The sequence below is a fragment of the Chiloscyllium punctatum genome, chromosome 1, assembly GCF_047496795.1.
Source record: "Chiloscyllium punctatum isolate Juve2018m chromosome 1, sChiPun1.3, whole genome shotgun sequence".
Lineage (NCBI taxonomy): Eukaryota > Metazoa > Chordata > Chondrichthyes > Orectolobiformes > Hemiscylliidae > Chiloscyllium > Chiloscyllium punctatum.
The window spans coordinates 74334193-74360482 of record NC_092739.1 but is presented as its reverse complement, the minus strand read 5'-3'; the positions used below and the strand labels follow the sequence as shown (position 1 = coordinate 74360482).

Below are 26290 nucleotides of genomic sequence, written 5' to 3'. Positions count from 1 at the left end.
CTCATTCACTGTTTAGAAAAATACAAGCCCAGTCTACTCAACCTCACTTCCTCAGAAAATCTCTCTCTGCCTAGAATCAAACTCAAGAACCTTTTCTGAACTGTCACCAATGCCAGTAAGTATTTCCTGAGAGAAGGGGATTCAAACTGTTCATAATATTCTAGGTGTGGTCTCCCTAGTACCTTGAATAGTTTTAGCAAGACTTCCCTTGTTTATATTCGATTCATTTTGAAACAATGACCAACATTTAATTTGCCTTCCCTATTACCCACTGAACATGGATGTTAACTTAGTGATTTATGTGCAGTGACCCACAAAATCCTCTCTGCTGCAGCTTTCTGCAGTCTTTCTCTATTTAAATAATGTTTAGCTTTTTGATTCTTTTTGCCTTTTTGATTCTTTTTGACATAAATTCACATTTTCCCACATTTCATTTCATCTACTAGGTTTTTGTCTTGACTTGACCTACCTATATTCGTCTGTAGACTCTTTGTGTCATCTTGTCCTCCCACCTATTTTTGTGTAATCTGCAAACTAGGGTGATAGTATACTCTTTTCTCATCAAAGTTATTAATAGGTACTGTAAATTATTGTGGCCCGGCACAAGGGTGATCATCAATGCAAGGCTGAGGGTATTGTACTTAAATACACACAGTATACAAAAGAAAGTAAATTAGCTTTTAGCACATACTGAAATTGGAGGGTTCACAGACATGGGCTTTCAAGTGGATCAGGGCTGGAAACTAAATGTCCAAAGATGCACATACTATTTTGGAAGGATAGGCCGAGGGGCTAGGGTTGCCTTGTTAGTAAGAAACTAAATTAAATTGATGGCAAGAAGGTGTAGATTCCATGTAGATGGGGTTGAGGAAAGGAGAAAAGACCATAATGGGAGCTATGTATAGGCCTTCTAGCTGTAGTCAGGATGTGGGGAAGAAAATAAATCAGGAGATAGAAAAGGCATGTAAGAAAGACACTAATACATAGTTATGAGGGATGTCAGTACGCAGGTGGATTGAGAAAGTCAGATTGATAACGGATCCCAAGAAAAGGAATTTGTGGAATGCCTAAGAATTTTTTGGGGTGCAGTTTGTGGTAGTCTTTAGGAACAGGCAATTCTGAATTTGGCGCTGTGTATGAGGCAGACTTCTTTAGGGAGCTTAAAGTGAAAGAACCCCAAAGGGGTAGTGCTCATAATAGAATATAGATATAATTTCACCCTGTAGTTTGAGAGGGAGAGTCAGATGTAACAGCATAAAATTGAGTCAAGAGCCATGAGGGAGGAACTGGCCAGAGCTGATTGGAAGCGAAGCCAAGCAGGGAAGATGGTGGAGCAGCAATGGCAGGAGTTTTGTGGGTAATTAGGGAGGTACAGCAGAAACTCATCCCGAGGAAGAAGAAACATATTAAAGGGAGGACGAGGCAACCATGGCTGACAGGAGAAATCAGGAATAGTGTAATAGCAAAAGAACAAGGATACAATATGGTGGAAGATTAGGGAGAAGCCAGAGGATTGAGAAGCCTTTAAAACAAAGCAGAGGATAACTAAAAAGCAATAAGGGAGGAAGAAGATGAAATATAGAATAGATTAGATTAGACTAGATTAGATTACTAACAGTGTGGAAACAGGCCCTTCGGCCCAACAAGTCCACACCGACCTGCCGAAGCGCAACCCACCTAGACCCATTCCCATTCCCCTTCCCCTACATTTACCTCTTCACCTAACACTACGGGCAATTTAGTGTGGCCAATTCACCTGAACAATTCACCTAAATACGAAAGAAAGCTAGCTAGTAATTGAAAATAAATTTGCAAGTTTTATTTTAGATACATAAAAGGTATGAGACATTGGACCTCTGTAAAATGAGGCTGGAGAAGTAGTAATTGGGATCAAAGAAAAAGGGGAGGAACTGAACAGGTACTTTGCATCAGTTTTCACAGTGAAAGATGCCAACAACATACCAAAACTTCAAGAGAGTCAGGAAGCAGAGGTAAGTGTAATGGCCATCATGAGGGAGAAGGTGCTAGGGAAACGAAAATCCAGAAGGTAGATTAATCACCTAGACCACATGGACTACACCGCAGAATTCTGAAGGAGAGAACTGTGAAGATTGTAGAGGCATTGGTGGTGATCTTTCAGGAATGACTGGACTCAAGGATGAATATGAAATGGCTGTTATAATGCCCCTATTTAAGAAGGGAGGGAAGTAGAAGGTGGGAAATTACAGGTTGGTTAGTCTGTCCTCAGTCATTCGTAAGATTTTAGAGTCTATTATTAAGGATGAGATTGTGGTGTACTTGGAAATGGAAGATAAAATAGGGCTGAGTCAGTATGGCTTTGTCAAGCAAAGATCATACCTGAAAAGTCTGTTAGAATTCTTTTGAGGAGGTAATGAGCAACTTAGACAAAGAAGAACCAGTTAACATGATATATTTGAATTTCCAGAAGGCCTTTGAAAAGGTGCTGCATGGGAGTTGTCTAAATAAGATAGGAACCCATGGTGTTGGGGCAAGGTACCAGCACAGCTAGAGGATTGGCTGGCTGGCAGGAAGTGGAGTGTAGGGATAAAGGGGTCTTTTTCAGGATGGTTGCCAGTGAATAGTGGAATTCTGCAAAGGTCCGTATTGGGACCACAACTACTCACATTATACATAAACGATCTGGATGAAGGAACTGAGAGCATTGTTACTTTGGCATGGGCATCATTTGGGATTCTACTGATGCAGTATAAGGCTGTGGTCAGACTGTCTTTGGAATACGTGAGCGGTTTTGGGCCCCATTGCTAAGGAAAGTTGCACTAATGTTGGAGGGGATCCAGAGGAACTTTACAAGAATTATCCTAGTGATGAAGGGCTTGTTATATGAGGAGCAGTTGAGGACTCTGGGTCTGTACTTGATGGAGTTTAGATGGATGGGAAAGATCTGATTGAAACTTAAGGATACTGAGAGGCCTGGATAGAGTGGACATGGTGAAGATGTTTCTACTAACAGGAGACACTAGGACCCAGGGGTACAGACTCGGAGTGAAGGAATTACCTCTTAGAACTGAGCTGAGGAGGAATGTCTTCAGCCAGAGAGTGGTGAAGCTATGGAACTCAATGCCATGGAGGGCTATGAAAACCAAGTCATTGAGTGTATATAAGGCAGAGATAGGTAGGTTCTTGACTAGTAAGGCGATCAAGGGTTACAAGGAGAAGGTAGAATAATGGGATTGGGAAACCTGTCAGCCACGACTGAATAGCGGAACAGACTCGATGGGCTGAATGGTCCAGTTCTGCTCCTATATATAATGGTCTCATGGTCTTATTATCTTGAACATAAAAACTAAACTTCATGCATTTTCTGATAAATGTACTAATTCAAAAATATAATGCTGCATTATTTAAATTCAGAATGTTTATGAAAATGTGAAATGTAAAGATTGAGTTTTAAGCTGGCTATGAAGAAAGATAAGTCAGGTACTAAATTGGGGGAGGGCAAATTACGTTGATATTAAACAGAAGCTAGGGAGTCCAAATGAGAAACTAGGGATTGTTCATTGGGAGGAGCTGTTATCAGGCAAGTCCACATTTGAACATGGTCACTTTAAAAGATGAGAGATTTAACAAATAATCCAGGTCTTTTTCAATATATAATTTGTTACATCACACTGTAAAAGTTTCCTATAAATTCTGTGTCTTATGATCTTCTACTCAACAACCATCTGATGAAGGAGCAGTGCTCTGAAAGCTACTGCTTCCAAGTAAACCTGTTGGACTATAGCCAGGTGTTGTGATTTTTGACTTTGTACACCCCAGTCCAATACCAGCAACTCCAAATTTTGACATGTGAGAGTTGTTCAAAGACTTTCTGATGAGAATTCAGAATTTGCATGTTCCAGTAAAGAGGAAGGACAAGGATGGCAAGGTAAGGCACCCTTGTATAATGAGAGACATTGTGTATTTGGTCAAAAAGAAGAAAAAACATATGTAAGATTCAGGAAACTAAAATCAGACATGGAAGAACTCAAGCTGGGAATTAGGAGAGCAAGAAGGGGCCTTGAACTGACCTTGGCAAGTAGGGTTAAAGAGAATCCCAAGCCATTCCATACATACATTAAAAACAAGAGGATAACTCGGGAGAAGATATGATCACTCAAGGATAAAGGAGGGAACTTGTGCATGGAGGCAGAGGATGTGGGTGAGATCCTAAATGAATACTTTGTGTCAGTATTCACACGAGAAGGATACGGAGGGTAGTGAGATGAGTTGAAATCAAGAAAGTAGTAGTGTTGTGCCTCTTGAAGAGTATTAAGGTAAGACCCGAGGACCCAATGGTATCTATCCCACGCTATTGAGAGAGGCAAGAGAGGAGATTGCTGGGGCCTTGACCAAGATCTTTGTATTCCCACTAGCCACTGGAGAGGTTCTGGAGGACTTCCTAATGTTGTTCCTCTATTCAAGAAGGGAAACAGGGATTATCCTGAAAACTATAGACCCATGAGTCTCACGTCGGTGGTTGGAAAGTTATTGGAGAGAATTCTTAGGGATACGATTTATACACATTAGAAAAAGCATGGCCTAATTAGGGACAGTCAGTGTGGCTTTGTGCAGGGCAGGTCATGTCTTATTAATTGATTTGAATTTTTTGAGAAGGTGATCAATGAGGGTAGAGTAGTGGATGTTGTCTTCATAGATTTTAGCAAGGCTTTCGACAAGGTTTCTCATGGTAGGCTCATCCTGAAGATTAAGATCCATGGGATCTATAGTGACGTGGCTGCATGGATTCAGAATTGGCTTGCCCATGGAAGGTTGTTTGTTTGGCTGGAGGTCTGTGACTAGTGGTGTTCCACAGGGATCCATACCTCTGCTGTTTGTGATATGTATAGATGACTTGGATGAAAATGTAGATTTGTGGGTTAGTAAGTTTGCAGATGATACAAAGATCAGTGGAGTTGTGGATAGTATAGAAGGTTGTCAAAGGACACAGTGGGATGTAGATCAGTTGCAGATATGGACAAAGAAATGGCAGATGGGGTTTAATCTGGGTAAGTGTGAGGTGCTGCACTTTGGGAGATCATATATTAAGGAAAATTATACATTTCATGGCAGGACCCTGAACAACGCTGATGTGCAGAGGGATCTTGGGTTTAAACCCCATAACTTCCTGAAAGTGGCCACACAAGCAAATAGAGTGTTTAAAGGAGGCATACGGCCCGTTTGCCTTTATTGGTCAGAGAATTGAGTACAAGAGTCAGGATGTCAGGTCATAGTTTTATAAGACTTTGATTAGGCCACAAGTAGTTCAGTTCTGGTCACCACTTTACAGGAAGGATGTGGAGATCTTGGAAAGGGTGCAGAAGAGGTTTACCAGGATGTTGCCTCATACACAATCTCTCTCTCTCAAACATTCACACATACACACCCTCTACATTCACACCCATATACACACCCTCTCACAGACTTATACCCCTTTACACTCTCGCTCGCACACACAAGTTTGTGGGCTGAATTTGCACTTGCAGAATTACATTTTATTTTGCTAAAAAACTGCATGAATCCATGGAAGGTTCTGTAAATCCCTTTTTAAGAAATAGAATCAGTCTGAACATTGGGGCACAGACAGACTTCAACGCACATGTTCAATGCATTACCTGAGCTGATATGGCACCTATTGTTAAAATTCACTTGAAAATGTAACTTTAAAAAAAGTTCTGGGATGTATATATGAAAGAACATGGTCATTCTAAAAGATGAGAGACTGAACAAACAATCCAGGTCTTTTTCAATTTATCATTTCAGCTGCATCACACTGCAAACTTTTGCTCCAAATTCTTGTCCTACGATCTTATACTCCACAGCCACCTGATGAAGGAGCAGAGCTCTGAAAGCTAGTGCTTCCAAATAAACCTGTTGGGCTGTAACCTGGTGTTGTATGATTTTTAACTTTGTACACCCCAGTGGTAGGAATCTTGCACATGTTGCTAGGGGTGGTGGTGGAGGCACATATGACAGGGGCATTTAAGGAACTTTTAGATAAGCATGTGAATATGCAAGGAATGGACGGATATGGACCAAGGGCAGGCAGAAGGGATTAGTTTAATTTGGCATCATGTTTGACACAACATTGTGGGCTGAAGGGTCCCTTCATGTGCTGTACAGTTCTATGTTCTATTATAGTTGAAAAATGTGGTGCTGGAAAATCACAGCAGGCCAGGCAGCATCCGAGGGGCAGGAGAATCGATGTTTCGGGCGTAAGCCCTTCATCAGGAATGAAGAATGAAGGTTTATGCCCGAAACGTCGATTCTCCTGCCCCTCGGATGCTGCCTGGCCTGCTGCGTTTTTCCAGCACCACATTTTTCAACTCTGGTACTCCAGCATCTGCAGTCCTCACTTTCTCCTAGTATGTTCTATTATAGTCCTGGTTCAAGAAAAACATCTGTTGACGCATCTCATTTAGGAATTTGGTATTTGACGCTTTGAATTATCTTAATTACATGACTTGTGTAGTGGATAATTTGAAGAGTGGAGTTTTGTTGTTTACTCTGATCTGATGTGCTAGCTATTTCAAGGGACTATTAGTGTTTTCATTTATGGAAACCATGTGAGTATAATCAGAACTGTGGTTGTATCCAAGTGCTATGTCGTATCCAAATGATTTCTTTGTTAACTTTCTATTGTTTTTGATTGGTTATTTGTATAATCACGGGTATACCTCACTTAAATCATATCAAGTCTACATTTACTCCTGCCAGAAATTCTTTCTGCTTGTTTTGTGCATTGACGCAAATGCTTGAAGTCACTGGTCCAAGATTTGGATCATATGACCTGTAGTGAACAACACACTAGACTTGATAATACTAAGGCTAAATTTATGAATCTGCACTGCCAATATGGAGCTTCATCTGTTTGTAACATAAATTAAAAATGTTATCCCAGAGATTGCCACATCATCGAGAAATGCGAACCCAAGTTTCTAATTTGGGAAACCCAAATGGTTGAGTATGGCCACTAACAATCTAGACTCCAAAAATGAGCCCCATGAGTTAAGTAATTTTTGGAACCATCTGACAGTAAAAGTCTGTTACTGTGAGACTGTTTTTGTGCTATTTTCATTTATGATATAAAAAACAGGAAGCCAAGGAGAGCCAGAACCAATCACTTATCGCGCTGTCATTTTTGCAAAAACACCCAACTCCTTGGAGAAGAACGTTAATATTTTTTAGATCGAAAAATATTGCGAAACTGATGTCAGAATCGTGTCTCAAGATACCTTCAATATAAGAGTCTGCTTTACCAATCTTGGAAAACGTTTGCCTGCTATCTGTTTTTGATTCCATTTAATTGGCATTACTTACTTTTTATTTGCTGCAAAATGTCTGGAATCTTCTATAAGAATGATTTTCCTTTTCTATAAATGCTTCTTGTTTATGCAGATTAATGTACTGGTGTTGGAAGGAGTCTTGGTTTTATTTGCAAGTTAGTAAGGTATTTATAGATGATGAAGGTTATGTGACTTGTCTTAATTAAGGCATCTAGAAAGATTTTAATGTCTCCCTAGCCCTGCCAATTGTTTCTCAAAACATTCCAGAAATGTCAACCTCAAAGTCTTTTTCAAGTTCTGATTGCTCTGTGTGAAGACCTCCCTCGTATCGCTCCTAAATTTCTTTTAGTAGTTTGAAACTGTTGCACCCTTGTCATGTCATTGCGGTTTAATGTTTAAATAAAATTCCAAATTTTTGTTTTCCGGCTCTGAAGCTGCTTTTATGTACTAGTATAAAACCATCTCTTGAATATCTCCCCTCCAGTATGAAAATGCTAATGTTTTGCAATCTATCCTCGTAAATCAATAACCATTAAACAAAAAAAAAGAACGCTGATGCTGGAAATCGGAAACAAAATCAGAAGTTTCTGGAAAACTCAATGTAGAAGAAAGGTCAATATACCCAGCACATTACCTCTGCTTTCTCTCCACAGATCCTGCCAGTCCTGCTGAGTTTTTCCAACAGTTTCTGACTATTTGTAAATCAGATGTTTGGCAATAATCATCCACTCTCAGGTTCTTATGTGCACTTCCTCTAGTGTTTCAGTTTGTATTAGGTCTGATGGAATGATCATAATCTCACAAATAACAACATATTTGCATTTTAACGATACCTTTAAGATAATAAAACATTCCAAATGCTGTATAGGGTATCACTGAAATGGTTGATGTTAAGAAATTACTTAACAACAATTATTTGCATTTATTTAGTGCTCTTGACACAGTGCATCTCCGACACTGCAGAATAGCATTATAAAACAGTATGGTTCTGTGGCAAATAAGGCAAATTTGGTCACATGATCAGAAGTTTGGTCAAAGAGATAGAGTCAGAGATGTACAGCATGGAAACAGACCCTTCAGTCCAACCCGTCCATGCCGACCAGGTATCCCAACCCTTCAAGGAGGAAGCAGAAAGCAAGGTAAAGAGGTGGGAGGTGTAGGGAGTGTATTCCAGAGTTGGTGCCTGGATATCTAATAGCACGCCTACCAATTGTGGGATGATTTAAAATTGGAGATGCATTTTAGACCAGAATTAGCAGAGTGTAGATGGCTCAGAGAGCTAAGAGAATTATTGATTCCTCTGTTTACAGCAACGGCACTCCCTCCCCTTCCCACTTCATCTCTGTTAAAAGTTGGGACCATTATTTTGCTATTTGCCTTTTGTGAAGTTTGAAACTAATAATAAATTTAGCTGACACAGCTTTGAACCCCTTTCTATACATACAAATGTAAACAATTGCTAATGAACAGGGCAAAAGATAAGTCTCAAAGATAATGGTTATGAAGACTACCAGGCTATTGCTGCCTAGTGATGCAGATTGCTTTGCAAAAACAAAAGTGTCTGCCCTTACAAGATGTAAGCTAACCTCTAGCTGGTGGTGAGCAAGGAAACATCAGTCATTCAGATATTGTGAGTATTTGTCCCGTCTCCATTGACTAGAAGGAATCAAATGGGTGATTGACTATGTGTAATCTACCAGCGCCTAGAAATAAGCTGTATTGCTAAGTGGTCAGGGTCAGGAAACTCTTCCCATCAGGTGGTATTCCTGCCAGACAGTTGCTGTCTGCAGTTATAAGATGGGCCAAAGGAGGAGGAGGGAGAGTCAGGGTAAAAGAAGCAAATGCGAGGTGAGAAATCTTTTTCACAAAGCAAGTAGTTACTGAATCTGGAATGTACTTCCTTGAAGGGTAGTGGAGACAAGTTAAATTTGGGCATTAAAAAGGGTGTCAAGCGATCATTTAAAACGAAACTATCTGAAGGGTTATGGGGTTAAAAACAGGAGACTAAAATGCTTAGAGCCAGTACAAACAGAATGGACCAAATGGCCACCTTCTGCATGAGAGCACTTCTGTGATTCTGTGAAGTGAGTACATTTTGTTTATGATAATAAATAATGTGTTTATTAATGAAATCTGATGGAGGGATCTTTTTACGTTTGTTACAGAGAAACCATACGATTGGTGAAATTGAGAGCCGGGTAGAGCAATTAGATTTAATTGTGACCCGTGGAGTTGAGACTGTCGTAAGGCAGTTGACTTTTCTGGTCTTGATGTAACATTTGTGACTGACCATATGAACAATGTTTATGCAAGAAGACACTAAAGACATCGAGAGCTTAATTGAGAATGTGCAGAGGCAAAGTCAACACTTTGTAAAGGGTGCACAGAACTTTCTGTAGTAATTAAAATGAGATCAGCCAGATGGATTTCATAGAATGTATTTCATTAAACCAGATTAACAGTCCCACAATCGGGTAGTCCTGACTGACAGATAAGAACAGGAGTATCACCCTGGAGTTGTTCAGGGAGAGGAGTGCATTATTTCCCCCTCCAACTCTATTTTGGTTTAATCCCTGCCCTCCCCTTCACTGTTTGAATCCCTGTCCTCCCCTTCACTGTTTGCTCACACAGCATTGCCCTTTGATGTGAAGGGCACTGCTTGTCACTGGCCACTCGGGTGTTTCCTTTCTTCCTGGTGGTGGAAATTGAATAAAGATTCATGCACCGTGTGTCTCTCACTGTGTCTCACACCTGCACACACACACCATGGGTGCTGGGGAAAAAATAAGCACTACTGCAGTTAGGCGGTAGTGTGGGGGTTAAAAGAAAGAAAAAAAAACATAGGAGTGTCAAACATCCTAAAAAAAAAGAACAGGAGTGTCCCTGTGTACTGTGCACAAGTAAATAAAGGTGAGTTGGTGAAGGGATACTGGCCTCTGTGCAATTAGTTCAGTGACAACTGTGGGGAGAAAAAGAATAGGAATGTCAGTCATCGTGTGCACTCAGAACTGGCTTGAGGGAGCTGGACCAGAGTCAAGGACTTTCCATATGTAAATAAAGGGTGACTTGGTAACAGAACTTCTGTCTTTATGGAGTTATTTTAGTGGTGACATGACAAAAAAATACGCTCCTGAAGAAATTTGCTTACAACATTCATCTTGAGATAAACATTTCAGGCATCATGCTGCTATTTGGAAAGCTTGACCCACTTGATCTTCCTGTTGAAGGCTAGGCCCAGTATGTGGAAAGAATGTGATATTGTTTCCAGGCAAATGATATTGGGGCAGGTGCAAAGCAACGAGTAATTCTCCTGACAGCTTTGGACCTGCATCTTTCGGTTATAAGGTGCCTAACTTCTCCTGAGTCACCAGATATTAAAACCCTTCAATAATTGATGGATTTATTTAAGGGCTGTCGCAACCGGAATTGAAACCTTTTTTGGACCTGGAGAGATTACATCACAGTGGGCGACGGCATCTTATTATGGCGAGCAAGAGTGATTGTCCCGAGCAAAGGTATCCCAGATACAGGCTGAACTCTGCCAGAGTCGTCCAGGGGTTTCCAAAATGAAGTTGTTGGCAAGATGTTAAGTCTGGTGGCTAGGATTGGATGCAGAAATAGCCATGTTGTTGCACAGTGGCCAGAGTGCCCACAAGGGCAAAAATTAACACCAGCAGCCTCCTACATTTTTGCAAATGGTGGGGTAAACGCCAGACTTGGTTGCATGTAAGCTATGCAGGTCATATTATAGGCTCAATATTTTTAGGCTTTGTGGATGCCCACTCAAAATGGATTGGACATGCATAGAGTTCATTCATCAAATGTAGCACGCCAACAGAAACATTGCATGCACCTTTTGCAATACAGGGGCTCCCAGTATTGGTCATGGATAATGGGCCATCATTTACCAGCAGGGAATGTGAGTATTTCCTAAAGTCTAATGGCATTCAACATGTAAGGACAGCTCTATACCATCCATCAACCAAAGGTCTTACAAAAAGAGGCAGTCCAAACTTTGAAGGCAGGCTTAAGGAAATAACCTACAGCTTCACTCGAGACCAAACTCTCCCAGTTCCTATTTGATTATCGGACCAACCGTCATGCAACCACAGGGATAGCTCTACCGCAGTTGCTAATAGGTTTAACCGGATTAATTCTGATCTTCCCAGACCTGGGGAGGGTGGAGAGTAAAACAGCATCAGAAACACCAGTGCCGGACACAAGACTCCGCTAAGTGAGACAGTTTAATTCGGGGTGAGTTAGGAAACAGAGGAATGGCCCTGCAAGGTTAAGAGGCATGGTCGACGTGAGGTCAAGTACAGTGCCGTGTAAAGTTCGGGTAGGTGCGACTGGCCTGAACAAACACGTGGACCATATGAAAGCTGCAAACTTGGGAGGGAAACATGTCTGGCTCCTCAGAGCAGTCGGAAAGGCTGGTGGAATCCATAGGTTCTCCCTCTTTATCAAGCACTGAAGAGACCTCAGAATCTGAGATGGACACAGTGGATCTCGCCCCTTTGACACCTTGCTGCCTGAAGAAGAGAATGAATTTCTTCTGCATGAAAGAGGTGAACTACTCTATGTTATACGCTACCCATATCCGAGGCATAGTTGGAGGAACCCCAGGATGAAGGACAAGAAATAGAACCAGCCTATGTCCTCTGACTCAGAGGGAGAGGGATGTAGTGATTGTGATGAGGTCAGCCTGGTGGACCTCATTGAACTTGAGTTCCCTGATTGGGGCTGTTAATGTGGTTCAATCAGGGAGCCCCTGACAGATATAAACAGGAGTGTCAGAGTCGAGAGTGTGGAGTTGGAAAAGCACAGTGGGTTCTGTTCACTATGAGATCTTGCTCTGAGGGAGCTGGATCAGTATCAAGGCCTCTCCACGTGTAAGTAAAGGGTGACAGGGTACCTATGTGGAGTTCTTTCCCCTCCTATTACTTTATCTGCTAACCATTCAAGTGCCACCTGACCTGGGTGCGGCAGGAACTTTGACATGCTTTAGGAGAGATAGAGAGCAGGACTGGCTGTGAGTTAAGACATGGGCAGCTGAGATTTGAGATGATCTAAAACTTTCATCAGCAGTGGGGAGTGGGGGATAGAATATGGGAAACCTGCTGGGAGTCCACTGGAGTAGTTGTGTCTGTAGGGATCAAAAGTATGAATGAAAGTCTCAGCATCAGATGAGCTGAGATGGAGGCAATGTCAAGTGATGTTATGATGGTGGAAATAGGCCATTCTAATGATGGCAGAAATGTATGGCTGGAAGTTCATCTCAGGGTCAAACCTGACGACATGATTGTGAACAGACTGGCCTAATCATACCATTGCTGAGGAGAGGGACGGAGTGAGTATCTGGGAACTGTGTTCTGAATGGGGTTCAAAAACAGTTTCAGTCTTCCTGATGTTTAATTGAAAGAAATTTGTACAGATCCAGTCCAGGGTATTGAACAAGCAGCTTGATCACTTAGCTGAAGTGAAGGAATTGAGATAGGTGGTGGTGAGATAGAACTCAATGTTGTCTATTTCTGAAAACTATGGCTTGGCTGATTTTGCTGATGAGCAGCGTCTAGGTGAGAAATCAGTTGGGGTAGGGGGATGGCTAGGTGGTGCCAAGAATAGATCCTTCGGGAGGACTTAAATGTGAAGATGTTTAGGAGAGAATTCCAGCATCAAGGTCCTTACAACGATGAAGCAAATAAAACCTGGAATGCCCAAGACTCCAGAATTGATGGAGTGCAGATATTTGATGTTGATTTGATTTATTGTCACATTTACCTAAGTACAGTGAACAGCTTTGTTTGCCAGCAGTAGAGGCAGATCATAGTAACCAAGGACATACAGATCATAGGATTGTTGGACAGAATAAGACGCACAGGTTACACTGCAAACAAGGTGTACAAAGCAAGATCAATATTAACACAATCAACATTAGTTGAAGTTAGAAAGACCATTCATCAGTCTCATAATAGCAGGGAAAAAGCTGTTCCTGAACCTGCTGGTGCCATGTGTTCAAACTTCTGTATCTTCTGCTTGACAGAAGAGGATGTAGGAGAGCATTGCTAGGGCGGGATATTGGCAGCCTTTCTGTAGCATCGAGAAGTGTAAATGGAGTCCTTGGATGGGAAGTTGGCTTCCACGATGGTCTGGACTGTGCACCCAACTTTCTGTAGTTTCTTATGGTCCTGGGTAGAGCAGTTGCTGAACCAAGGTATTATACACCTAGCTGGTATGCTTTCTGTCTGTAAAGGTTGGTGAGGATCCTTATGGGCATACTGAATATCCTAAACCAGCTGAGGAAGTAGAGATGTTGTGCCTTCTTGACCATCGCATCAATGTGGGAAGTCCAGGACAGGTTGGTTATCATCACTCTCTCCACCCTCTCAACCTTCGCTTCTTTGATGTAGATGGGGGGGTGTTCTCCTCCTCATTTCTTTCTGAAGTCAATGATCATTTCTTTAGTTTTGCTGACATTGAGAAAGAGGTTATTCTCACTGCACCATGTCACCAAGCCCTCTATCTCCTTTCTGTGTTCTGTCCTGTTGTTGTCAGATATCCATCCGACCACACTGATGTCGTCAGCAAACCTGTAATGGCGTTCATTCAGAATTTGGCTCCACGTGGGTGTACAGGGAGTCCAGTAAGGGGCTGAGGACACATCTTTGGGGGTATGCAGTTTTGAGGGCTAATGAGGAGGAGGAAGGGCAGTGATCTGTCTTCACTGATTGCGGTTTGTGGCTCAGAAAGCTGGGGATCCAGTTGCAGAGTCTTGAGGTTTTTAGAAGGCTTGATGACATGCGGGAGATTACAGAGAAAAGTTAAAAAGAAGTCATTACAATGTGGTTCCAAGTTACGCTTCAAAGAATCAAGTACATATGCACTACTTTAGTACTCCATTGTTTGAGGTATGATCTTTCAGACAATACTTTATACTGAGTGGATGATGCTGAATGGCAGTAAACAGAAAATAGTGATACTTTTTTGGAAAGTTTGTTGTGGAATGCCTATTGTGGAAGTCTGTATTTGAACCTTTTGCTTTTCCTGATTTATATTAATAACTTAGACCTTGGTGTACAATGCATAGTTTCAGAGTTTGCAGATGATGAGAATTTGGAAGCATTGTGACCTGTGAAGAGGACAAAATGTGTTCGGGATATTGACAGGTGAACCAATGTAAGTATATGAAGTGCTTACTTTGTGGGAAAAACATATGGAGACAGTAAAAAATAAAGAATGCAATCTAAATGGGTGCAAGGGTGGAGGTAACTAATTATATGTGTGCATTATTCATTGAAGGTGGTGGAACAGGTGAAAATGGTAGTTAATAAGGTAAAAATAATATGTATCCTAGGTTTTATTAATAAAAGCATAAAGTACATGAAATGCTGAACTTGTATGATACACTAACTTGGTCTCAGCTGGAGTATTGCATTCAATTCTGAATGCTGCAGTTTTGGAAGATTGTAAAAGCATTGGAGAGGTACAGAAATAGTTCATGAGAACAATTCCAGAGATATTGATCCTCAGCTACGGAGATAAATGGAAGAAGTTATGATGGTTTTCCTTGAAGAAAAGACTGATGACATTTGTTTATTTTTAAATCATGAGAAGTCTGGACAGAGTAGATAAGGAGAAACTGTACCCACTTATGAAAGAACCGTGAACAGGAGGGCAAGAATTGAAGTAAATAGTAAAATAAGCAAAAGCGACCTGGTGAAAGACATTTTAGGCAGCAAACAGTAAAGGCTGGAAATGCGTTCCCAGAGGGTATGTGGAGGCAGATTCAATCGAGGCTTGCAGAAGGGAATGAGATCATTCACTTTCAAACAACAATGTGTAGGGTTCTAGGGAGAAGGTGTGAGAATGGCAGTAAGAGAATGGCATTTCAAGCCTTTACTATTTTCTGTGTGAAAAGGTATCTCCAGGTTGGCTTTTGCTTCCTTTACTAATTACTTCAATTCTGTGTCCTCCTGCTCAAGATTCTTTCATGAGTAGGTACAGGTTCTCCTTATCTACTCTGTCCAGAGTTCTCATGAGTTTAAATACCTTGTTTGCAGAATTGGTGCAGACACAATGAGCTGAATGACCACTTCCTATGCTGTAACAATTCTGATTCTGTGAAATTAGCTTCCATATTTTTCTACATTATAATAGAGATTGCACTTCAAAAAGAAATATTATTTAAGACATCCAAAAAGTTCTTTATGAATGTGTTCCCTTTTCATTTTGTGACCAGAATGTTATACTTGCGGTGGTCTTGTAATATTATCCAGTTTGTTCACAATTCCTCCCACTTAATATTTTACTGTTTTGTCCATGTAGTTCAACATAAAGCCTGTTGGCTTTATTGAACTGTAGTTAGATCAATATCAATTTCATATTTGAAAAACAGATGTAGATGTAAAGGCATATGTATGTCTGTGTTTAAATACTCTGAATCCAAACCTTAATTTGAGGAATTGTGCTGTTATAGTTACTGGCCACCCCCTCTCCAAGCTCTGCCAGATGCCTCCTTTGGGTCTGTGTGCAACTCTTTTTCCATGTCTCTTTCCACCTTTACTGTCTCTAAGCAACAGTATTTTAGATTTCCAATTAAATAAGTCAGAAGACTTTTTTTAATTGTCATTTACAATGTTGCTTGATGTCATTGCAACCACAAAACTGAGGCAACTAAAGTGAACATACTTGCTTCAGTTCTATTGATTGGATCTATGATAGTAATGCTCTGTGTATCTATAAACCAATTGTATGTGTGAGAAAATCTATGCAGTGTGCACTTAATTACTTTTATTACATGTAGATTAAGATAATAAAAATTATGTACAGTTTGAGGTCAGGACCAAAAGTAGGAGAAACAAAATTGTTTTTTCAAAAAACATTTTTTGGCCACTATCATGAATACATTGAACATGTCAATTAGTCTATGTTCAACTATTACATTGTGCTCCCCCCACCTTTTCTCAGTCCCAACCCTCAGACTCAGCACCTCCTTCTTGACCTGCAATCATCTTCCCGACCTCTCCGCCCCCACCCCTTCTCCGACCTATCATCCTCACCTTAACCTCCTTCCACCTATCGTATTCCCAATACCCCTCCCCCAAGTCCCTCCTCCCTACCTTTTATCTTAGCCTGCTTGGCACACCCTCCTCATTCCTGAAGAAGGGCTTATGCCCGAAACGTTGATTCTCCTGTTCCTTCGATGCTGCCTGACCTGCTGTGCTTTTCCAGGAACACATTTTTAAGCTTACAAGTGTTTGTCTACTCAATGCCTGCCAGCACCTCCATTTTAAGATTCTCAACCTTGCTTTCAAAATCTACTACGTCCTTGTCTCATCTTATCACTATATTATCCTCCAAGAACTCTATACTTCTATAATTTTGGTAAACTACCCAACCTAGTTTTCTTCCCTTCACCAATGCATTAGTTGAGTCAGTCCTAAGTTCCAGAATTACCTCCCTAAACCTCATTGTCTCGCGACCACACTCCTGTTCCTCACTCTTCAAAGCCTTTGTCCAAGCTTTGGGCTACATCATCTAAAATCTCCTTATGTGGCTAAGTGTTAAATCTTGTTTGATAACTCTTCTGTGAAGCATATTGGGATATTTTACCATGTTAAAGGCACTGTGTAAATCAAGTTGTTTTTAATTATGTAAAATTATACAGGTCATTCTGCTATTATGCATATTTTGTCAATGCAAATTGGCTATAACTCGATTTGTGAATTGTGAATGCAAACTTTCTTCTGAATTGGTGTAGCAATTTTTTATTAGTGAACTTCTATGGTATGATTTTCTATAGCGGTTTTCCATCGTGCCAAGTTGCATAGGAACACAACTGTTGCGTTATAGCATAACAACCTGTATGTAAAATGTAATATTGAGTTCATTTGTTGTGTCTTCATCTTTCCCAAAGTCTCATCACTGACGGGGCAAGATTTGATCACTTCGTTGCTTGCTATCTCCTAATTTTTTTCAACCACTTTTCTTGTGCATGGTTCACGAGAGAAATCTCTCCTTCAAATCACTGATATATGAGCAAGGAAGAAAGGTAGGTGACTGAACCCTTTGAACTTGCTCCACCACTCAATAAGATTGTGGCTGATTGTAATCTCAATTCTACATTCCTGCATGTACCAATAAGCTTTCATTCCCTTGGTAATCAATGTACCTCTAAACAAAAAAAAAGAACTGCAGATGCTGGAAATCCGAAACAAAAGCAAAAATTGCTGGAAAAACTCAGCAGATTTGGCAGCATCATGGAGAATAAGCAGAATTCATGTTTTGGGTCCAGTGAACCTTTTTCAGATTCTGAAGAATTAATTTTAATTCTTTCTTAAGTACTTAGCTATGGTGGGACTGCACTTTGAGGAACTTCCTCGAGACCAGGAGTCCATGCTGAGGCCACATCATGTACCACCCAAAGACCACCATGTTGGGTCGAGAGACTGTCCCGCTGACCACTGAGAGATCACCACGGTGGGCAGAGAGTCCATTGTGCCAGGACGGAAGGCCAGAACGCCAGGCCGGGAGGCCATCACATCATGTCTGTGCTGAGTCCGGAGGCTAGGAATCCGGATCAGGGGAAGAAAGAACAGACAAGATTGTAAAAAAGGATGTAACTGCATTAGAGGTAGTTCAGAGAGGGCTTGCTTGAATGGTACCTGAGATTGTCTCTAATGGTCATTCTCCTCAAATAATTCATAGTTTGTAGAACACTTTTAAATATATTGTCACATAAATGTGAATCTTTATGAAATAAGATATCAATTTTTAAATATGCAGTTGTTGCAATGTTTATTACAATTGTATCCACTACACTTTCCTCATAGAGTAGCTCCTGAACTCCAGCAGCTTTAATCTAGAGACTTCACATAAACTTGCAAGGAATTCATGATTTTAGTTTTCCTGTTCCCAGTTTATTGAGTTTTCCTCTGTGCCCCCTTACAGCCCCATTTCCCATTTGCAGAACACCCCCCCCACTTCATTCCGCTTTGCAGCCCCACACTCCTATTACTGCTTACTCCACTTTCCAACTCTTCAGTCCCCATACTAGTCCTTGTTCCTCTTTTTCTTGTCCCCTCTTTCTTGCTTCCCTCTTTCTCACCCCTTTGTAGTCACTCTTCATGCACCTTTCCAGCAATGTTCACTTTCTGTCCCCCTTTGCAATTCATTTCTCCACTTTGCAATCTAATTTTCCCACAATCCCCAGCCTCCCTGTCTGGGTACAGGTTTTGCTTCCCATTTCCATTCTGGTCTTCCTACAGGGCCCCATTTCCTATTCCACTCCCACCTCCTCCAGCCTTACTGACTACTATCCCTCACCTCGCTCCTCCAATCATAGACTCTCCCACATTTGCTGCTGGCATAAACCTGTCAAAGACAATCAATGGGAGAGAACTAGCCTGTGACTATAGGAGTGGATTCTCATTATTTTCTTCCATTCTAATTATTCTTTCTCTGATTGGTCATCCCTGTGGGGGGCTTTTCCATTCTGATTTGAGGATTTTGAATTTAGGTCCACCTGCTGCCCAAAGCACAACCCCCCTTCTCTACCCGCCCCGCCCGACTTGTTTTGAATATGGACTAGAGTGGTGCTGGAAAAGCACAGCCAGTCAGGCAGCATCAGAGGAGCAGGAAAATCAACGTATCAGGTCAAAGTCCTTCATCAGGACTTTTGCCCAAAACGTCGATTTTCCTGCTTCTCGGATGCTGCCTGACCGGCTGTGCTTTTCCAGCACCAGTCTAATCTTGACTCTGATTTCCAGCATCTGCAGTCCTCGCTTTTGCCTTATTTTGAATATGGCTTCCTATCCACTCTGTCTAGGCATCCCAATATGTAGCCCTCAATTAAATTGCCCGAGTATAATAGTAAACTTCCATCAGCTTGATTATCAGTTCAATGTATATGGCTTCCTTCATTCCTGCTCACAAATGGGATTATTTCTTTAACCAATATTGGAATGTAAATACCCCCCTTCACCTAACCCCCACTTGACTGAAGATCTTGCAACAGAAAGATTGAGCTGCCAATCCTATCGCCGTTCAGGCTACGTTTCAGAAATCGCTATGATAGCGTGCTTCTAAGTGGCTACCTGTGTCTTCAGTTCAACTTTTTCACTATGCCCTTTGTACTGAGTTACGTACCTGTAATCTCTCAATGACTAATTGGAGTTGTATATTTATTTGGAACTAACATTCCCTCCTTAACAAGATTGTCTGTTGAAAGTTTCATAACCTTAGGCATGAATTTAGTATTTTCTGAGAGACACAGAAGGCTTACTTGCTTTAGCTGTAGTTTTGTACATCACACTATCCTTGGCAGTGTGTATAGAATCGTAGTGTGACAACAAACAGCGCATGCTTCCAGCCCACATATAGAACTTTTAAAGCTTAATATGGGAGCACATGGGAGGATGATTTCTTGTGTTGGTGGTAACTTACTAAATTACCTTGTGTATGAATTTTCCCATTAATACTCTAATTTGAAGATTGTGACATTAAGAAGAACTTGACATAATCTTGGAACGTTTTGTTGAGTAGCATTTATATTGATAATTTTTTGTATACCTTTATGCCTATCTTCGCTTTTTGGAGCAGCACCAACAAAGCACTGGTGATGTGACGGACCATTACATAGCCAATTAACTTCCACCTAGCTGCATAATGCTGACAATTGTTCTTGTTATTGACGGCCAATTTTAAGTCAAACTACACGGTTTAAGCTAGGTGGTATCAACCCACATCTATAGAACTGTATTTCTAGCTCCATCCTTTTCTGGGGTGGCTCTGAAGTGATAGTCCAACTGTCCCGCCATTTCAACTGGGAGCCTCGTTCCAGTGTTCGCATTAAGATCCTATGGTATTTTAGGATTAAAATACAAACTTGAGAATGTTATGCTAAGGGTTAAGAAACCCTAGTTAAAGGAACTACTGCAGAAGTTAGTTTTCTTCGCTTTTTCTTTCATGTTGAAAATGTATTCCTCTTGGCCCCACAGAATCTTCTAGTCCACACTGCTGGCCCCATCTGCACATCTGAGCATGTGTAATGTCTGCTCCAGCATTATATTTCTGGCTGGTCTCCACTGTCAGAGCTGCCAGAATTCCCACCCCCTCAACTGGGTTGCTATCTGTGATCCTTATAGCACTGCTCACTGCTCTAATGTCAATGAGGTTTGACTCTCAAAGTAACTGGCCTCATGCCAATTACATTGATTGAATGATGCAGTTACATTGTTTAGGTCCTCTGGGATTAGGCTGAGCCAATATTCTGGTCACGTATAACATGATATACCATTGAAATTGTGATAAGAATAAAAGAACATTGATCAGTACTAGGTAATGCAGTCCCTTGAGCCTGCTCTGCCATTTAATATACACGAAGCTGATCTCAAGTTGGCCTCAACTCCGCTTTCCTGCCCAGTCCCATAACCTTTTAAGCCATTGCTAATGAAAAATCTGTCTATCTCCTCCTTAAATGTATCCATTGTCACAGTAACCACTCTCTGGGATTGTGACTTCCACAGATTCACAACCCTTTGAAAGAAGTAATTCCTCCTAACCTTTGCTTTAAGTCTGCTACTGCTTAACCTAAAACTGTGACCTCTGTTCTAGATTCCCCGCAGGGGTAAACATCATCTGTACGTCTACTTTGTCAATCCCCTTTAGCAGCTTATATTCCTCAATTAGGTTTCCTGTCATTCTCCTAAACTCTAGTGGGTTTAGCCTAACCTGCTCAATCTCGTCTCATAAGACAAGCCTTTCATTTCTGGAATTAATCTTCTCTGAATTGCCTCTAATGCAATTACACCTTAACTCAAGTGAGGGAACTAAAGCTATACTTTAGATAAGGTGTCACCAATGCCTTGTATGGTTGCAACAACACTTTCTTACTTTTATATTACAATGCTGTAGCAATAATTGCCAAAATTTCACTTCCCTTCTTTATTACTTGCTGTACCTGCTTGCTAGTATTCTACAATCTATGCACAAGGGTAGCCAGATCCATCTGAATTGAAGCATTTTGAAGTTTCTCTCCATTTAGATAATGAGTTGCCTTTCTAGTCTGCTGGCAAAAACAGATAACCAATCATTTTTCCATATTAAACCTTGTTAAATTTTGGTCCATTTATCTAACCTTTGTGGAGTTCAGGACCAGGATTAGGATAAGGGGTAAACCTTTTAGGCCTAAGATGAGGAGAAATGTCTTCATCCAATGAGAGGTGAGCCCATGGAATTCAAAACCACAGAAAGAGGGTGAGGCAAAACATTGTGTTTTCAAAAAGAAAATGATAGAGCTATTATAAAACAAAAAAACTTTGAATGCTGGAAATCTGAAACAAAAACAGAAATTGCTGGAGAAACCCAGAAGATCTGGCAGCATTTGTGGATAGGAAGCAGAGTTAATGTTTCGAGTCCAGTGACCCTTCTTCAGGACTTGGAGTAGGTCCAGCTTTTGTAGCTAATAGAATCAAGAGATATGGGGGAGGGTCTATGATCTGGCTTGATCATATTGAAATGGTGGAGCAGGCTCAAGGGGTCTTAGTAAGAGGTGACCTTCATTCTAAAGACCAAAATGTGGAGTCAGGTTGGGCAGAGATTAAAAAATAGCAGAGGTAAGAAGTCACTGATTCTCAGCTCCCCTAACAACAATCGCATTATAAGACAAAAAATACAATAAATAATTGGATCTTGCATAGAAGATATGGCAATATTTATGGGTGATTTAAATGCACGTTTACTTTGGACAAGTAAGATTGGTATATTGGAAGATAAGTTAATAGAGAGTTTTCAGGATAATTTCTTACTGCATGTACTTCAGAGCTAGTTGGAGATCAGGCAATGAGAGAGGATGAATTAATGACCTCTTAGTAAAGGAGCCTCTAGATAGCAGCATTCATAATATGATTGAATTTCATATGCAGTTTAAGAAAGAGAAGCATGGGTCTAAGACTAACATTTTAAAATTAAATACATGCCATTGGAGGAATATGAAGATTGAGTTGGCCAAAATGAACTGGGCAAAGGGGTAGGTCCATTTCGATAGAGAGGCAGATGTTATGTACCACACAACAAAGATACATTCTAGCAAGAAGAAAAACTCGAGAAATAAAATGCAACACAAGTGGCTAACTGAGGTAATTACAGGCAGTATTACATTGAAAGAAAAAGTGTGCAATTCTGTGGGGATTGCTGATAAGGTCAGAATAATGGACAGGATTGAAAAACCAGCAAAGTATGATTAAAAGAAGAGAGAAATTAGAGTATAACAGAAAGCTAGCTAGAAATATAAAAACAGATCTCCCAAAGGCTATGTCTTTTCATTTTACTGTTCTATAAATTGTGGATTAAAATTAGAAAAGAACTATGTTAAAACTATTGGATTTACAAGGATTGCTGAATGGTTTGAAAACAAGTAACTTAATATTCATTGTGAAGATTGTTTATATAGCTGTAATTGCAAATGGGATTGAGCCAAAGGGTTGTGTACAAATAAAGCTTTGGTTGGCAAAAAATGGTAGATTGATTTGTGGATTAGAGATCAGTTACCAATGACGAAGTTCTCTTTCGTGCCAACGACGATGATTGGCCCTCAGTTAGCTGAACCAGAGAAGCCTAAAGACCTTCATCAGTTTAGGAGTTCTCTCTCTCTGTTCCATGCAGTAAAGGTCACTTTAAACCTGAAAAAAAGCGGTTTATTTTTCCTTCAACAATTGCTGAAAGTAGGGACTTTTACTAATAAACTAGATAACTTTTATAAGTGAACCAGCACCCTGTGCCTCTTGATAAAAATGCAAGTATCCAGAACAGCACAAAACTCATACAAATCGTCTCAGCAACCCTTGTGAACAAGAACCACTGACTGCTTTCCCAATTTTTCCCTCTGTCCAGTTTTTTACTTCACCAACTGGTTTCAGTGTGAGTTAACAGTCCCTACTGTGCTTAGAGGGAATGTGAAAATGAAACCTTTACCTTGGGTGGCACAGTGGTTAGCACTGCTGCCTCACAGAGCCAGAGACCCGGGTTCAATCCCCACCTCAGGCGACTGTCTGTGTGGAGTTTGCACATTCTCCCCGTGTCTGCGTGCGTTTCCTCCCACAGTCCAAAAATGTGCAGGTTACGTGAATTGGTCATGCTACATTGCCCGTAGTGTTAGGTGAAGGGGTAAATGTAGGGGAATGGGTCTGGGTGGGTTGTGCTTCGGTGGATCGGTGTGGACATGTTGGGCTGAAGGGCCTGTTTCCACACTGTAAGTAATCTAATGGTAAGTCAAATGGAGTGTTGTGTTGTAAAGTGGGATTGCTGTTATATCACTGGGGACTGGAGTGAAGATTATAAAGAAGTCCTTTTTTTTAAATTCACAGGTACATGCTGAGTTAATTTGCAATTATTTTCCATAGATTTGTGAAGACCTTAAAGTGCAAAATCTTGCTTAAACATTTTGCAGCTGACTGTCTGCTGAAACTAATTAAAGCTTCCCTTAGCTGCTGTTCTTAAATAATTGTCGTTGAAAATTGAGGCAAAATGCAAGTGAAATTGATCACATCCAATCCACATCTGGGAGGGAATATTGACATGTTAATAACATTGATAAAAAAGTGAGGAGGATGTGGTAGCATTGTTGGAGAATATTAGAAGTAGAAATCAAGAAGAATCAAACAGAAAATACAAGAAAAAGAGATAACAATTATGAATAACAAGAGAAAGTACAGGAATGGTAACATTCAAAGAGAGAAATTGAAGTAGAAGAATAACAAAAACAAGCCAATAATTATCATACTTAAGAAAAGAGATTGGAACAGAGGAAGAACTGTCCATTTTATTTGTCTGAGCAATCTGGTGTTTTGTGTTTAACAAATCACAAAATGTCACAAAGAAACTTAAGCCATCTGTTAAATTGACTTGCATCTTAATTAATTGACTTTGTATTTCCCAGCTCAGATAATATTCATAAGCTCCTGAAGTTAACCCAAGAACAGTTTAATGCCTCTGCTAATAATTAGAGGAAACACAGAAATACCCATTAAATTATTTTGAATGGAGAGTTTGATCTTATTAAAACTAAATGGTTTTCAATTATATCAGAAACATTTAGATTTGTGACATAGTATAAGGACATTCAACCTCCTGTGTCTGTGCCAACTGAAAAGAACTACAGCAAGTGTAATTCAATGTGATGAGGATTTCTACCTCTACCAGACTTTCCGGCAATAAGCTTAAGACTCCCATCATACACTTGGTAAAACATTTTCTCTTCAATTTCCCCCTTTGCTGACTAAGCCTATACCCTTTAGTTATTGACTGAGGGAAAGGCACAGTGTTTTTAAATTATGAATTTGCTTATAACAATATATTCATCTTTTTCAATATTTTTCAACAGGTGTTATAGGTGATGGTCTTTTTGATCAAAGGAGGAATCATGTACTTGCCACCAGTGGAACCGTACAAGTATCTGATAATACTTATACAGACATCATTGGAAACAGTTCAGGAATGCCAAAACAAATAGATTTGGGGACGCCATCTCCTTTTGCAGTATCAAATGTTTCAACTACTGATGGCCTGAATAATGAAGACAAGTTGACTGATTTGAATAAGGAACAGTTGAATACCACAGTGATGCAGGAGGACAGTTTGCAGTCAACACAGAGCATATCCCCCAATTTGGATGACATCAGTGCAGGATCATTCTTGCGTGTGGAAGATACAAGCTCAGTCACTCAGAGGACAGATGGAATATTTTATTCTAATGAAGCACCTACAAATGTCTCACCATTCAAGACTTCTTTCCCAAGCCTCAGCTCCACGAGTATTGCAACAAATAATGGCACAACACATGAAGCTGCATATTTTGACACCAGTGTTGGTAAGAATTCATTTTGCTTGTAGTCAATTGCCTAGATTTTGCTCAGTGATCGATGAATAAGACCAGCAATTCATTATGATTATATTCTCTTCCAAATTTCAATGGGATTTTGCACTCAAAGTTGTGGTAAATAGAAATCCAAAACTGCAAAGGCATCTCTACTGGGCACTATGTGACCAGGGCAAATAGGTTAAGGAGATGCTCATCAGGTTGAAGAATCCTCAGCAAGATGTAAAGAGCCCCAAGTTAATCCCAATGACAGCCCAGTGCAAACTCCTAGGCACCTGTTTTACATTGTTCCTGATATTCCTTTTCATTTCACTCAATGGAATTAGACACCAGGCTGTTTTCCCTGGAGCGTCAGAGGCTAGGTGGTGACCTTATAGAGGTTTATAAAATCATGAGGGGCATGGATAGAGTTAATAGACAAAGTCTTTTCTCTGGGGTGGAGGAGTCCAGAACTAGAGGGCGTAGGTTTAGGGTGAGAGGGAGAAAGATATAAAAGAGACCTAAGGTGCAATTTTTTCATGCAAAGGGTGGTGCACATGTGAAATGGGCTGCTAGAGGAAGTGGTGGAGGCAAGTACAATTGCAACATTAAAAAGGCATCTAGATGCGTATATGAAAAGGAAGCGTTTGGAGGGATATGGGCTGGGTGCTGGCAGGTGAGACAAGACTGTTTTTGCTGTGAATCATTTTTGCATGCCCACATTTATAAAAAGAGCATGCTTTCTGATTTTTAGATACCCTGGTATTATATTAATTCTATTTGCATCACTTACTCTAGTAATTCCAAGTTAATCAGTTCACATCCACAATGCATATCTCGACATTTTAAATGCATGCATTATATGTAGTGTTATTCATCTTATCCCCAAACCAGATATTACATTTTCTCACATGGATTCTAACGTTAATATTATGTGAACTCTTAACTTGTAAGAAGAATAAGGTTGAAGTAACTCCATGAAGGCCTGTATCCCATCACCAAGTCATCGTTTATATTACTTATGCACAATACATGATACTGACCCAGCTAGCACAGATTTGACTCCTAGAGTGAGCAGAACCCCTGACACTTTTTTTCTTTTTTTCTTCTTTTTTTTGATTGCAACAATCGC

General features: G+C 40.5%; 1 protein-coding gene across 6 annotated transcripts in view; it reads left to right on the top strand.

Annotated features, from left to right (window-relative positions):
• The window catches only part of corin (corin, serine peptidase), a 266366-nt gene that overhangs the window by 16056 nt on the left and 224020 nt on the right, over positions 1-26290 (top strand). For all 6 annotated transcript variants that reach the window (XM_072568771.1, XM_072568751.1, XM_072568761.1 and 3 more), the window contains one exon: positions 24685-25170. In XM_072568771.1, the coding sequence (XP_072424872.1) occupies positions 24685-25170 (486 nt within the window). The remainder of the gene's footprint in view (positions 1-24684; positions 25171-26290) is intronic.